The sequence below is a fragment of the Neomonachus schauinslandi genome, chromosome 3 (genome assembly GCF_002201575.2).
Source record: "Neomonachus schauinslandi chromosome 3, ASM220157v2, whole genome shotgun sequence".
NCBI lineage: Eukaryota > Metazoa > Chordata > Mammalia > Carnivora > Phocidae > Neomonachus > Neomonachus schauinslandi.
The window spans coordinates 135,408-151,291 of record NC_058405.1 but is presented as its reverse complement, the minus strand read 5'-3'; the positions used below and the strand labels follow the sequence as shown (position 1 = coordinate 151,291).

The window sequence follows — 15,884 nt, the reverse complement described above, 5'->3', positions numbered from 1 at the left end:
AGGGTTCTGCCGCAGACAGCGTGACGGGGACACGTGGCGACCCCAGCGGCGCGCCGTGACTCGGCCTCAGCCCTCCGAGGCCGGCGTCGTCGCCTACGCCCCAAGCCCGTCTGCGACCGCCCCGCTGCCCGCCCTGAGCGCCCCCCGCCCCCCCCGGACCAGCATACGAGTGAACGGCGCACGTACACAACGACGCGCCGCGCGACCTGGGACCTTGAGTGGGAGGGGAAAGCGTCCACGGCCCCCAAACCGCCGGCAACCCAAGGGCCAAGGGAACGCCTCGGAACCAACGGCACAACCCCGGGCTCCGGCGCCGGAGGGGACGCGTTTGCGGAGGACTTCCGGGGCGGGGTCTGGCCGGGAGCGGAAGATCCCGGGCGGTGCGCGGGGCTGGGCGGGGTCGGACCGGGTGCGGGGGCTCCGGCGCGGGCTCCGGGCGCGCCCAGCCGACAGCGGGAAGGAGGGCTCGCGCCGGGGCGGCGGACGCCGCTCGGTCGGACTCCTCGGCCGCGCGGCCATGAACCTGGAGCGGCTGCGGAAGCGCGTCCGGCAGTACCTGGACCAGGTGGGCGGCCGGACCCGGGGAGCGCGGGCCCCGGGGCTCGGGAGGCAAGCCCGCTCCGAGCGCGGGCCCGCAGGGGAGACTGTCGTCGCGGTCTTGGTGGCGCTTGGTCCGGCCGGGCCTGGGCCTTCGCCCTGGGGTAAAGCCCCCGACGGGAGGGCTGAAGCCCCCCCCCGCCCCAGCACTCTGTGCAGCTGGGAGGATGAGCAACACTGGAGTGGACACCACCTAGGCGCCCCGCGAGCCTAACACGTGCGCAGAGCCCCGCTCTGCAGCCGCCTGACTGCTGGGGCAGAGTGGGTGCTCAGTGCAAGTGGGAGGAAAGTTGCAGGGTGGTCTGTGAATTTAGCTAGTTAATAGAAAATGTTCAAGAAGTGTAGTTGTAGTTCTTATTTGGCAGAACTTAAAGATAGATAACCGTGTTTTGTCGAGTCAGTACTTTTAAAGTCATGTTAACTGTATCTGCACTGCCTTTGAATGAACAGCAGTGTTTAAGAAATGACTCCAGGATCAGCAAGGTCACTTAGTTTTTGTAAAGCTTATACTCTCCAAATAAGTTGGAAACCAAGAAGGGGAGGGAAAAGCATATTCGATATGAAATGTTCAGAATGGATGTGAAATGATGCTGCCAGATGCCTGCAGTACATTGGAGGGTTGTATTTTGGTAAGTCAGTTGAATGGAACAGATGCCCCTGAGCACTTTCTATTTGGCCCTAGTGAGGAATGGGGACTAGTGAGGAATGAGACAGGCCTGGTTTCCACCCTTGGGGCACTTACGGTGAGCAGATTTGTAACCATTCCCTAAGCATTCCTCTTCCCAGGTTGAGGGGCAACAGAGTTCCTAGTTGCATTCATTCAAGAACTGAGAACCACTGCTAATGAGGAGATACCACAGAGGAATTGTTTAACTTTCTAGTGTTTTAGGTACCTGCTGATAACATTTTTTCAATGTATAAGTTTAAAAAGAAGTTCTATCTTCTTTTTTTTTAAAGATTTTATTTATTTATTTGAAGAGAGAGACACAGCGAGAGAGGGAACACAAGCAGGGGGAGTGGGAGAGGGAGAAGCAGGCTTCCCACAGAGCAGGGAGCCCGATGCGGGGCTCGATCCCAGGACCCTGGGATCACGACCTGAGCCGAAGGCAGACGCTTAACGACTGAGCCACCCAGGCGCCCAGAAGTTCTATCTTCTTAAGAACTGTATATATCAAAGATCTTACAGCAATGTTTTTATTGTACCACTGAACCAAAACTCACCTAGCTGAGATGTAAAAATGGAGGTATGATTGGTAGACCCTTGCAACATGTTAACAATTATTATATTAAGATGTTGGTTTACTATATAGCATTCTAATAATATTAGATATCTGTTTAAAACTATTGAAATAACAGCAGTTACTTTTTTTTTTTTTAAATATAGCAACAGTATCAAAGTGCTCTATTTTGGGCAGATAAAGTAGCTTCACTCTCTCATGGTAAGTGGCAACTTCTAATTTTTTTTCTGATTTCTGTATTTTAAAAACCTTTTTATTTTTCCTTGTACCTCTGACCATTATGTGTTTTTTTTTTTTTTCCTTCCAGAGGAACCCCAGGACATTTATTGGTTGGCTCAGTGTCTGTACCTAACAGCACAATATCATAGAGCAGCTCATGCACTTCGGTCACGAAAACTGGACAAAGTAAGTGTTTGTGTGAAATTTAAAGCTTCCCAAAGTCTTCCCAAAGCTTTTCAAATTGTTATTGGATTAAATGTCAAAATTATTTAAAAGGATTCAGTTTTTCTTATTGAATGTAAAGAGAAATTTTCTTATTCCTAATCTCAGTCACTTTTGCCCACCCCAATCTAGTCACTAAGTCTTGAGAATTCTGTTTTCTAAATAACTCTGAAATTATGGATCTTCCTTTCCCTCTCTTTACTGCTCATACGTGTCAGGTCTTTAATTTGTTTTGTTTTAGCCTTTTGTCTCTTTTCTCTAGTAACATCTTTCCCACTCTACTTTCCCTCTCTTTTTAACGATCTTTTAAACTATCACAAGGGTAGGGGCACCTGGGTGGCTTAGTTGTTGGGTGTCTGCCTTCGGTTCAGGTCACGATCCCAGGGTCCTGGGATGGAGCCCCACATCAGGCTCCCTGCTCAGCGGGGAGCCTGCTTCTCCCTCTCCCACTCCCCCCGCTTGTGTTCCCTCTCTCGCTATGTCTCTCTCTGTCAAATAAATAAATAACATCTTTAAAAAATAAATAAATAAACTATCACAAGGGTAATCTTCCCAAACACAGGCCTGATGATAGCACTCACAGTGTCACTCAGTGATCTCCCATAACTTACAGGGTAAAATCAGATGCATCAGTAGGCACCAGAGTTCCTTTATGATTTCTCTGCAGTCTGTGTGGAACCCAGCACCACCACCAGTACATGTTACACACACCTTAATCATGCTGACTACTTGCAGTCCCTTGGACATGTGATAGCTGGTCGTGTTCAGTGCCTGGAATGCTGGCCAACCTCTCACTTTTCTCTCCCTTGCACATGTTTTCTTTAACTGGCCAGTATTTCTCATGCCGTTCTTTCAGAGTTTATGTAGTTTATGTCTTACATAGTGCTGTGTTTATGTCTTCCTGCCATAACCTCCTTGAGGGCAGATCCTTACTCTTTTTTTTTTTAACCATTTTATTTTTTTATTGTACCTTTTTTAAAAAAGATTTTATTTCAGAGAGAGAGAGTGGTGTGCACAAGCATGAGTGGGGAGTGGGGGGGGGGCGGGCAGTGCGGGGCAGAGGGAGAAGCAGACTCCCAGCTGAGCAGGAAGCCTGATGCAGGACTCAATCCTAGGACCCTGGGATCATGACCTGAGCGGAAGGCAGACACTTAACCAACTGAGCCACTCGGGTGCCTCTCTTTACTCCTTTTTGAATCCTTGGTGCCTAGTAAACAGTAGATCCAAGATGAGTATGAGTTAAAAAGACTGGATTTGGGTTTTCTGCAAGAGTAAAAGGACAAATTATGAAAGTAGCTTTCTTCATTTTATGCTTATAGTTTACTTTTAGAATGAGGGTATATATTATCTTGATCTCTTTTTTAATAGATTAATTTCTTTCCTAGCTATATGAAGCATGTCGCTACCTTGCAGCTAGATGCCATGTAAGTATGCTCTCAGTTTCAGTTTTCTTTGGTAAAAGTTTAATTATGTGAATGTTATACATTCCTTACATATGTGTAAGGATTCTGGTGATCGAGCTTGGCAGATTAGTAAAGTATTTCATGAGGAAATATTCTTTTCTTTAGTATTGTTTGCTATAAAATATTGATTCTCCATTTACTGGAATCTGACATGCATGAAGAAGATTCTGCTTTAGAATTTTAAATTTTAAACTCTACATTTTAAATTTAGGTAATGAGTGAGTATGATATTTTATTACCCTTTTAAAATCTACAGTACTTGTGTGTATATCTGGTGTTAGAAGTCGTGGGTGATGAACAGTATTTCTGGTTTTTACACAGTATGCTGCAAAAGAGCATCAGCAGGCTCTTGATATTCTTGATATGGAGGAGCCAATCAACAAAAGGTTATTTGAGAAATACTTGAAGGATGAAAGTGGCTTGAAAGACCCCTCCAGTGACTGGGAAATGTCACAGTCTTCGGTAAGTCATGCTGCAGTAAGCATGCTTCAGTAACATCAGTAAGAATTACTCCCATGACATGGCAAACATAAATCACCTTTTATTTGAGTATAACTATGTTAGAACAGTTTGGTTCCCAACTTATTTGCCACTGAAACACAAAAAGATTCCGAGACATTTCTGAGTCCTTAGTTGGAAGTTGAAGTTATGTCCTCATATGCTTGAATCTGAAATAGGCTGACTTGAGATCTTTCTTCTCCTATTTGACACGTTAAACTACTCCTGCAGGTGGAGTAACATTTCCCCATCTTACTGTGTTGCAACACCTACCCCATGAAACCTTGATTACCTTAGTTTGCTTCTTTCCAGGGAGTGGTTGGGTGTTACTATTTGTGTCATTTTGTATACTTCAGTTGATATACTTCATACCTGCCTGAAATTGCAAGTTCCTTGTTGGCAGAGATTATATAATGTCACATAATATTCACAGACAGATTATTAGTCTGGACTGTTCTTTTTTTCTTTTTTTTTTAACAGCCTTCTTGTTATATCTATTTATGTGCTAAGAAGCACATTCATTTTTCTGCTAAGAAAGGTGTTTATGAGGGAGCTTGGTGTTACCATTACTATTTTTGGACTGCTTATCCATTAATTTACCCGCTAAGAAATGCATGGTTTATTTGTAATACGTTACTATTTTATGAAATTACTTTTTTTTTTTTTTTACAAGTCATAGGGTACTGAATAGGTCTAAGATTCGCTTGTTATATCCTCTCATATTTTTAGGTTTGGATTTTCTGATGAATTTTCTTTGCCCTTTACCCGTTTTAGCCGCCTGTCTCTGGATCATCTCTAAGTTTAGTTACATGTTTCTTGAGGGTCAGATTCTGGAATATAAGTTGGATTACTTTGTCCTCTTGTTAATGGTAGTAGTGAGGTGGCTACTGTGTGAACACCTTAACATGTACTAGCTATGCAGAGAACTATTGCCTCTAGTTCTCGGGGCCTTGTACGTTAGATGAGGGAAGGAAACTTGTCTGGAGTCACTAGTAAGCATCAGAGCTGGGACTTGAACTCAGATCTGTCCAGTCCTACAAATCCATGACCGTTGTGCTATGTTGCTGCATTTTCTAATTTTTCCAATTTCCAAATCTTTCATTGAGACCTGCCTGTCAAACTGCCTGAGTTCTAATATTTGTATGCTGTTTGCTATCTAAATCATTACCCTCTTTGAGACATAACAGATAAGGAGCAAAGTAGTAGTGACACGTGCTCTATAAAGATTGTTGAAACGAGGGCGCCTGGGTGGCTCAGTTGGTTGAGCGACTGCCTTCGGCTCAGGTCATGATCCTGGAGTCCCGGGATTGAGTCCCACATCGGGCTCCCTGCTCAGCAGGGGGTCTGCTTCTCCCTCTGATCCTCTTCCCTCTCTTGCTCTTGGTCTCTCATTCTCTCTCAAATAAATAAATAAGATCTTAAAAAAAAAAAAAAGATTGTTGAAATGAGAAGAGTCTAGGAGAGATAGATGAGAGAAGTTTTACTTTGCTTTCCTGTTTCTGTTAATTTATACTGTCTGACAGTTGGGATGGAACAAATCCTTTTAGATGTTAAGAAAAGTCTCAGTCTTCATATAATATATAATTCCTTTTTTTTTTTTAAGATTTTACTTATTTATTTGTGAGAGAGAGAAAGCATGAGAGTGGGGAGGGTCAGAGGGAGAAGCAGGCTCTCCACTGAGCGGGGAGCCCGATGTGGGACTCGATCCTGGGACTCCAGGATCATGACCTGAGCTAAAGGCAGACGCTTAAGCGACTGAGCCACCCAGGTGCCCCAGATAATATATAATTCTTGATCAAAAGTTAAGTTTAGAAGTATTGATTTAGTGTGTGACTCATCATTTTTCCAACAGATAAAGAGTTCTATTTGTCTCCTACGAGGGAAGATCTACGATGCCCTGGATAACCGAGCTCTAGCTACCTATAGCTACAAAGAAGCTTTGAAGCTCGATGCCTACTGTTTTGAAGCATTTGATCTTTTAACATCACATCACATGTTGACAGCCCAAGAAGGTTTGGAAACTCAGGTGTTTTCATGTTTAGCACAATTAATATTGTTTGGAATTTTTTTCCTCTGAAATCTGTAGAATCAAGAGCAGAGTATGTGCAGGTTTAAATAGACCTATTAACTTCCTTAGCATCTTTAAATGTGGAGCACATTGCAAAGGACAGTAGTGTACAGTGCCCCTTGCTATCAGAATCTCTAGGGGTTTTGATGTGATGAGACCATCTTTTGGAGAAGTGACTTAAAGTAGTGTAAACGGAGTTCTCAGGATCTGATTCAGAGGCGCCCAACCTGGCTGCAGCTCAAAGCCCCGAGGGGCTTTAAAAACATCAGTGTGCAGGTCCCAACTCCAGACAAGTGGAACAGAATCTGGTGGTGGGGCCCTGGCATCAGATGTTTTAAAGCTCTCAGATGACCCTAAGGTACAACTAGGGCTCAGAACCATAGACCTAGTATGTGAGCAGTAATGTGAGGGGGATTCATGCAAGAAACGGAGAGAAAGTGGAGATGTTGTATTAATGGGGTTCGAGCATAGTTTAGCCTAGCGCAGTGGTTCTCAGCCAGGTTGATTTTGCCCCATACAGACATTTTTGATTTTTACAAATTGGGCATGGGAGTCCGAGGTTGCTACTGGCATCTAGTGGATAGAGATCAGAGATCCTGCTATAACCATCCTGTGGTGCTTAGGACAGCTAACATGATAGAATTGTCCACACAGAGTGAGGTTGGGAAACTAGCCAGTTAGTCCTTGCATCTGGTGATGACCAGCGTTGCCTAAAAGGCTTCATGGCTCAGCCCTCCAGGTAGTTCTCATCACCTGGGTCTGGAACCACTATCTTAGTTTTTCTAGTACATTTTGATCTTGTTATTTTCTATTCTGAGTTTGATTTATTTAGACCAAGAATTATAGAAGAATATTTTTCATTGCTGATGTTTTTTCCCCCATAAATATTGTGAGGATATTCTTTTTTCTTAACATATTTTAAGAAAAAGAACTTCTTGAGTCACTACCTCTTAGCAAGCTCTGTACTGAAGAACAGGAATTGCTACGCTTTCTCTTTGAGAACAAATTAAAAAAGGTAAGTAAAAACATAGTATTTGCTTTATGTAAATATTTCATTAAATTTGGCCTCTGTTACTAGTTAAATTTTTTTTACTAGTTAAATTTTTAAAAGTTAATTTTTATTAATTTAGCACATTTGCAAGAATAAATTGGTTACTTAAAATATATGCTAGGATTTCTAAAAAAGCTTCCAAAAACATGTCTTTCTCCTAGGGCTCCTTTTATACTAAAAGATTGAACTAAATAAATGGGATGATGTTGTATGAAAATGAGGATTTTTTTCTTATGCTTTCTGAGCTTGTAATTTGTAAAATACTTCTCCCTGGAATTCCGTGATAAAATTGAGAGTTGAGCTAATTGAGAGGAGGACAGATGAGACAGGAAGTTAGAGCTTCCAGAGGCTCACACCTGCCCTGTGCAAACCCGAGCCCTTGGACCAATTTGAGTCTGCCATTTGATTTGTGCTGCTCACTGAGTTCATGTTTACCTTTCTCTGTTGCAGTATAATAAACCTAGTGAAACTGTCCTCCCCGAGTCTATAGATGGTTTGCAAGAGAATCTGGATGTGGTAGTGTCTTTAGCTGAAAGACATTATTATAACTGTGATTTTAAAATGTGCTACAAGCTTACTTCTGTGTAAGTATATCTACTCATTTCTGTGTAGGAGCATAGAGTCCAGTCCCATTTTACCTAAGAAGGGTGTGGGACTGCTTTTTGAGTAATCTTGAACTAATTGGTGATAATTTAAGTTGCCTTTACCTTTTGTGGAGTACTAGAGGGGTTACTCTTGTCTTAAAAGTTTACAGACACAGGTTTTTGCACACTGTTGCTTTATTCCATTACCTTGGGAATAGACCTGCCCCTCATCTGTCTTTTATAATTTGCAAGTTTGAAAATACGATACTGGCATGTAGTCTTATAAAATCCATTCTTTGTTAAAGTAGGGACTGGTAAAATCCTCTAGATACTGGGTACTCAGTCAGGCTCACTAACTAGCCAGGCCATCTCCTATACTAGTTTTCAAGTGCACACGATTCGAACTTGTCTCTTAGCTAAATTACATAGGCTGTTTTTAACGTATGTGCTGTTGAAGTGAGCACACGTGCTATTTTTAACAGATCTTTGGGGTTGCTTAAAATCCTTGATTTCACAAAACTTTTAATTGACAAATGCTTATGATCTGTTTAATATTTCATATTGTTTTTAATCCTTCTAAATAATTGGATTCCTTATTTTATGGGTTATAGTTCTATTGATTTGAAATAAATATGTGTGATAGTGTTTATTTTTGTTCCTAACAAATAAACCAGAATTTTCCCTTTCATTTATAAGATAATCATTACCTTAACTGTGCCAACCTGAAGATGAATTAGAAAGTGAAGAAGTATTGTAACCCATAGTATTTTACATAATGCTGTAATGAGTATTTAGACATAGCTAATTTTAACGAGTTATGTTCTGTTATGTACTGTTGCTGGTGTAGTAAGTGTGTTGCTTTGACTTTCAGAGTAATGGAGAAAGATCCTTTCCATGCAAACTGTTTACCTGTACATATAGGGACACTTGTGGAGCTGAATAAAGCAAATGGTAAAATTTTTTTTTTAATTAAAATAATAATTGTTGGGGCGCCTGGGTGGCTCAGTTGGTTGAGCATCCGACTCTTGACTCAGCTCTTGATCTCAGGGTTGTGAGTTCAGGCCCTGTGTTGGGCTCCACGCTGGGTGTGGAGCCTCCTTAAAACAACAAATAAAATAGTAATTGTTGAGGGGCGCCTGGGTGGCTCAGTCGGTTAAGCGTCTGCCTTTGGCTCAGGTCATGATCCCAGGGTCCTGGGATCAAGCCCTGCGTTGGGGAGCCTGCTTCTCCCTCTTCCTGCTGCTCCCCCTGCTTGTGCGTGGACTCTCTCTCTGGCAAATAAATAAATAAAATCCTTATTTATTTGCCAGAGAGAGACACAGTGAGAGAGGGAACACAAGCAGGGGGAATGGAAGAGGGAGAAGCAGGCTTCCCTCTGAGCAGGGAGCCCGATGCGGGGCTCAACCCCAGGACCCTGGGATCATGACCTGAGCCGAACGCAGATGCTTAACGACTGAGCCACCCGAGTGCCCCTAAAAAAGTAATAATTTTAAGACAAAAGAAAATTTCTGTAACTCTGGAAATTTTGTCTCCTAAATTCTGGATTATTGAGATTGCAGGTGACAACATAATGGAATTCTCCAATACAAGTAATAGCTAGGGTAAGAAAGGCTTATTAAAATGACACAATTCTGTTATGTCACCACAACACTGTTTCTTTATCCCTGCCTCCTTTTCTCAAATGTAGTTTGTGGTTTAGGTTACATAAGCTTTAGAGTACTGAGGGTCAGTTTTTCCGTTTTTCCTTTTTTTGTAGAATCCATAAGAAAATTGATAAGACAGAAGGCAGTAACCGTTTAGAAACTGGAGGGGGATAGATTGTTTTTGCTTGTGCTTTTCGTATTTTAACATTGCAGAAACATTCAGTTATGTTTGGATGATATTTGCCCTTAAATCTTTTAAACTGAATAGTGAACTCTGTCAGGAGTTTAAAAAGCCAGACACTCCAGTTCCAAACCCCTGCTGCTCAAAATGTGGTCTGTGGACCAGCAGCATCACATCTCCCGGAGCTTGTTGTGGATGCAGTCACTCTGGCTGTCCTGGTCTAATGAGTCCAAGTCTGAGGGGTGCCTGGGTGGCTCAGACGGTTAATGAGTCCAAGTCTGCATGTAGGAAATGTCATCAGGGCGTGTTAGGACTTCCACATTATTTACTCAAGAAGAAGTCATCTTGCTGATTTGATAAACTTGGAAGTTTGGTTACTCAGATTGGTTGTGGGTGGTTAAGATGGTCCATAATAAGCCCATGGAGTCGGGGACATCAGTTTTTAAGATAGGTGAAGCGCTGAGACATTACTTCTTAAGCACCATGACGTGCTGTGCCACTCACCCGGTTTTCCAGCCACTTAGAAGCACTCAGCACCCATTTATGGGGTCAGGAATGGGGGCAGGGGAGGTGAATGAAACAGCTGTAGCAACTGCCCTGTGCAGCTTGTATATTTCATTAGGTAGAAAGAAAGAAAATTAAGAAATTGCTACTGTGAGAACAAAATCTATGTGATTGTGGAGAGTTGTAACTGGAGGAAAGTCCTATCTTAAAATTCATTGTATATAATTTTTTTTTTTTCTTTTTCTCTAATGTAGAACTTTTCTATCTTTCTCATAAGTTGGTGGATCTGTATCCTAGTAATCCTGTAAGTAAATGTATGCCTTTTTTTCTTAGGGTTTTTTTTTTGTTTTTTTTTTTTTACTGAACCTTAAAAATGTATTTAACTGGTGTTTAAGTAGTAGCTTATATTTAAGTTCAAGCAAATAATGTTTTATTTCACGGTGTTGGAGGAGAACCTCCTAGTGCTATGATAATTAGAAGCAGCGTTAAGTTTTTCAGTCCATGAAGGTTTTTTTTTTCTTTTTTGAAGTATCTTCAAATAATAGCTTAAGACAAAAATCCTTTTTTTCCGGTTATAGAAACTATGTATGCTTATTTTAGAATACTTGACATACAGAAAAATGTTAAAAGTGAAAGTCATACTCTCACCTCTTGGGAGTAATGCTTTTTCATGTTGCATGTGTAAGATACCTTACTGAACTGTGTAGTGATTGAATCCTTGTGTCTCCCACACTGCTGTGGATCACAGCCAGGACCCAGAAATTGAAACTGGAATCAGGAGCTATGTCTTTAGAGACAGAAGTCAGGGATCAAGGCCTAAGGCTCACACAAGAATCTGTACCCTAGGCTAGTGTGAAAATAATTTAGAAAGAGGCAAAACCAGTGCAAGAGAAGTCAGCTAATGAGGTCGATCCTGGTTGGTGCCAGCTAGCGCCAGGGTCAAGCTGGGGAAGACACGATGCAGGCTGGCATTTGAACTAAGTGTTTAGGAACCTCATATTCTTATCGAATGCTGCAGGGACTTCGTTGAAGGCACGCTGAGGAAGAACCTGTTGTTTTTCATCTAGGACTTAATAGACAGCCTGTCTCAGAGAAGTTTCTAACTTGAACTAGAATAACTTGAGCTAGAACATGTGATGGGACATCTAGTCCACTCTCTGGCCTAATATGTTAGAGATTTCCAGTTCCAAGTTAAGCATCTTTGGTCAACGATAAATTTTGAACTTTGTAGGTGTCTTGGTTTGCAGTGGGATGCTACTATCTCATGGTTGGTCATAAAAATGAACATGCCAGAAGATATCTCAGGTATGAATCTGTTGTCTTTCTCTCTCTGTAATAAGCCTATAGGAAATGATTTCTTCTTCATCCTTTTTAATACAATGGTAATTTAAAAGCAGTATGAAAGAATGATTTCTTTAGCAGATTCAGTTCAGTTGTATCAATTAATGTACCTTTTTAAGAACTTATGGTATATTTAAATTCTATTTATAAATGAGAAGAAATATGAAACAATAATTAATTTGAAGCCTGTTTTTCATTTACGGAGATACTGTTAACCTTTTAGGACATTTTTTGTTAACAGTTGTAAAATTACATGAAACCACCTGAGATTAGGATCACTAAATGTGACTGTAGAACAGAATTCTTGGCATAGTGAACTGGTTTATATAAGGATCTGCTGTGGTCTTGGCTTAAGGAACTCCGCGCAGCCCAGTCAAGCTCCTTAGCCAGTATTATTCAATTATTCAAGTACAGAAAAATGGTTAGTGTGGGAAGAATTACTAGAGATTTAAAATATTAAAATAACTGATTTCTTCCACGTGAACAAAATAGAAAATGGCTCTAAGGGAAAGTGTATAAACTTTGGACCCAGATTTGAATTCGAATGCAAGTCCTGCCACTTAACTAGCTGTAATTCCTTGGGAAAGTTAATTTCTCTGACCCTCTCTTCTTTAAAAATGGGAATGATCCAATACTTGTATCCCAGGCTTGTTAGGAAAACTAGGAGGATGACATGTAGGGATCTTTCACTAGGAAAAAAATAGGGAGGCGTTCTCTGATTAGTTGAGCATTATGCATTTTAGAACTTACTTGTGCTTTTTCGTGGAGTAGGAAGATATGCTCCTCCGATTAAGTGACGGACTCCACATGAAACAAGGAACATTTGAGTAATAGAAAGCATAGAAAATAAAATGCTAGAAAATGGGAATCTCATCCTTTATGTTTTCCATGTTTTGTGGTCTGGGTCACCAGTGTGTCTGCTGACTGGGGATTACTTAACAACTGTTTGAGACCATGCAGCCCAGTCTGCAGAACCAGGGTGACTCTCTTACCACCATCCATGGCTGTCACTTAATCTTCCCAGGCTTAGTATCCTTATCTTTAAAATATAATAATTTATCTTGCAAGGTATTAGGATTAGGTGATGCATATAAGGCCTCTAACATGGTGCCTTATTAAATGGTTGCTGCCACCACCATTAGTGAAACAAAGCTCCTGGATTAAGTAATATTTGTAAATTCTCCACAGGATGCCAGTGGGTTATTGTACCTAAAAAGCTCTGGACCTCTCTTAAAATTTCTTAAAATTTTGCTTGTACTATTAAGCATTGTTTTATTTCAAATGAATTAACACAATTGTTGTGTAAGTATTTAATGTGTTGAGAGCTCATTTATTCTAATATTCTCGAAGCCATCAGTTTATATAAGATTAACAGTTTAAGAATGCATGTATGACTAGAATGACATCTCCTGTTTCAGCAAAGCAACAACACTTGAGAAGACTTACGGGCCTGCATGGGTAGCGTACGGGCACTCGTTTGCAGTGGAGAGTGAGCACGACCAGGCCATGGCTGCCTACTTCACAGCCGCACAGCTGATGAAAGGGTACGGCAGAGCACGCGGTAAAATCCACGAAGGATTGCTTTTGCTCACAAAATGACGATTCCGTTATTACCGCCACCGCCATTTGGTTGCTGAACTAAACAAAAATATCTTACTTGTGTCTTGTTAGTAGCTTATGATTGTAAAATAACTGGAAATTGAGGGAACGAGAGGCTGGTGTAGTGATTTTGTCTAGCAGTTCACCTTAACCAATACAGAGGGAACTGGGAAATTAAGCTGAGGGAAGAGATGAGGATAGAAGCTCCTTCTCACGCTCATGCAAGAATGAAAGTATTCATATGCAAATTGTTATTTATATCCTATTTAAGTCCAAAAGGTACTTGCTGTGGGCTTAGTGGACTGTATTTGCCAGTGTTCTAGATTTATATCAATCTTAGGTATATTGATGTTAAGTATTGCTGTTAATTTCCGTCCACTCTCTTTGGACTCCCCTAACCCTAGCCCTAGGCCTGCTGTGCAGTGTTCTTTTATGTGGGCTGCCTCCGTCTCTGGAGAGGTAGTAGGAGTACAGTAGGTCAGACTGCCTGATGATCTTGGCAAAGTAGGTAGCCTCTTGAAGAATAGGTGTAATCATGGTACTTATTCCTCGGAGTAATCCTGGGAGTAATTGAGACAGTACCAATTACAGACTTTGAACAATACCTGATGTGCAGAGAGCAGTCCGTAAAAGTTAGCTACCTTGGTTTGTTTGCTTGTAGTATTCAGGATTGGGATCATATATTCATTTGCACTGAATGTTCTCTTGTTAGGTTTAATCCTTTTCAGACTATCAGACTTAAACTTTGGCGCCCAGTTCTACATGTAAGTTATTAATGATGCCCAGATTTTTTTCAGTTCTATTAGATGGGGTGTATATGACTTTTATATCTAACTTGTTGTCCATGCACATTATTGTAAAGGAAATAGCTCCCTAACTGCCTTAGTCTCTTCAGACTGCCTTAACCAAAGTGCAATAGACTGGGTAATTTGAAGAATGAACATGTATTTTCTCACAGCTCCAGAGAGGCTGGGAAGTCGCTGGTCAACGTGCTGGCCCATTTGGTCTCCCTGGTGAAGGTGCCCTTCCTGACTTGCAGATGGCCACCTTCTTACTGTGTCCTCATGTGGCAGGGAGAGAGCTCTGGTCTCTTCCTTTCACAGGGGCACCAGCCCTGCTGTGTCATGTCCCCACCCTTAGGACCTCATTTAACCTTTATTATTTCCTCACAGGCCTTCTCCAAATGTAGTCACATTGGGGTAGGGCTTAAGATGAATTTGGTCGAGGCAGGGGACATACAAATTCAGTCCTAATACTAACAGAAATAATCTTCCAGAGGTGCCTGGGTGGCTCAGTTGGTGAAGCGTCTGACTTTGGCTTGGGTCATGATCTCAGGGTCCTGGATTGAGCCCCGCGTTGAGGCTCCCTGCTCAGCAGGGAGTCTGCTCCTCCCTCTTCCTCTGCTCCTCTCCCCCGCCTCAAATAAATAAAATCTTTAAAAAAAAATAATAATCCTCCAGGTTAAAATTGTTCATCCGGTTATTGATTCACCTAAATGGTCCTCGATACCCAGTTCAGGGTTCTTCAGTTTATCCACCAAGATGTGTGAGACTTCATCCAGTGCTTTGCTGAAGCTTGGTTCCCATGTCTACCTACCTATCAGTCTGATAAATTGGCAGGAGAAAAATCTCCATAATTTACCGTGGGTTGTTTCTTATGAGCGCAGGCTAGAGTGTGCTTTTTTTTTCCTCTGTGTGCTCACAAACCCAGAATAGTTATTATTAGTTGTTTGTTAGTTCCTCCGTAAGAATCAAAACCAATGACACTGTTTCCCAGTCTAACAAACTTTATCCAATTGAAATTTCAAATCAGCTCGTCATGATAAGCATTATTCTTTTCAGTTCGTCCCCATCAGAACAACTTTGCATTCTCTCAACTTGCCCTGTGTTTGGATAAATGTTTGAAATTGTGTAAATATTTTAAAATTTCCTTTATGAATTTTTTCTTTGAGCCACTGGTTAGGTAAGAGTATGTTGTTTAATTACCACGTATTTGTGAATTTCCCAAATTTCCTTCTTTTAGGATTTCTATTTTAATTCCATCGTGGTTGGAGAACATAGTCCTTTCATTTTTTTTTTTTTTTTTTTTAAGATTTTATTATTTGACAGAGAGAGTGCACAAGTAGGGGGTGCAGCAGGCAGAGGGAGAGGGAGAAGCAGGCTCCCCGCTGAGCAAGGAGCCCGATGCGGGACTCAATCCCAGGACCCTGAGATCGTGACCTGAGCCGAAGGGAGTTGCTTAACTGACTGAGCCACCCAGGTGCCTGAACATAGTCCTTTCAAAGTTATTGAGGCTTGTTTTATGACTTAACATGGTCTATTGTAGAGAATGTTTGGGATATTCTTGAGAATTCTGCTCTTTTTGGGTACAGTGTTATTGTAATCCCTTGGTTCTGGTTGGCTGGTAGTGTTCACGTCTTGTCTTCTGCCCATTACTCTATCCATTATGGCAGGTAGCGTATTGAAGCCTCCCAGCTATTACTGTGTGAATTACCTCTTTTCCCCTCCAGTTCTGGCTGTTTTTGCTACATGTATTTTGGGTCTCTGTTGTTCGGTTCTTGATGGATTGAAACTTTTATTATTATAGAAGGTCCTTCATTGTCTCTGGTAACAAATTTTGTTGTAAGGCTATGTTGTCTAATATTAGTATAATCTCACCAGTTCTCCTTTGTTACTG

General features: G+C 41.6%; 1 protein-coding gene across 3 annotated transcripts in view; it reads left to right on the top strand.

Annotated features, from left to right (window-relative positions):
* The first annotated feature begins 379 nt into the window (after positions 1-379).
* Positions 380-15,884, top strand: part of CDC16 (cell division cycle 16) — a 29,661-nt gene continuing 14,156 nt past the window's right edge. For all 3 annotated transcript variants that reach the window (XM_044913491.1, XM_021696001.1, XM_021696000.1), the window contains exons 1-12: positions 380-565; positions 1,982-2,036; positions 2,143-2,240; positions 3,662-3,700; positions 4,061-4,201; positions 6,090-6,249; positions 7,229-7,320; positions 7,807-7,940; positions 8,812-8,891; positions 10,523-10,572; positions 11,500-11,573; positions 13,028-13,153. In XM_044913491.1, the coding sequence (XP_044769426.1) occupies positions 518-565; positions 1,982-2,036; positions 2,143-2,240; positions 3,662-3,700; positions 4,061-4,201; positions 6,090-6,249; positions 7,229-7,320; positions 7,807-7,940; positions 8,812-8,891; positions 10,523-10,572; positions 11,500-11,573; positions 13,028-13,153 (1,097 nt within the window). In that variant the 5' untranslated portion in view covers positions 380-517. The remainder of the gene's footprint in view (positions 566-1,981; positions 2,037-2,142; positions 2,241-3,661; positions 3,701-4,060; positions 4,202-6,089; positions 6,250-7,228; positions 7,321-7,806; positions 7,941-8,811; positions 8,892-10,522; positions 10,573-11,499; positions 11,574-13,027; positions 13,154-15,884) is intronic.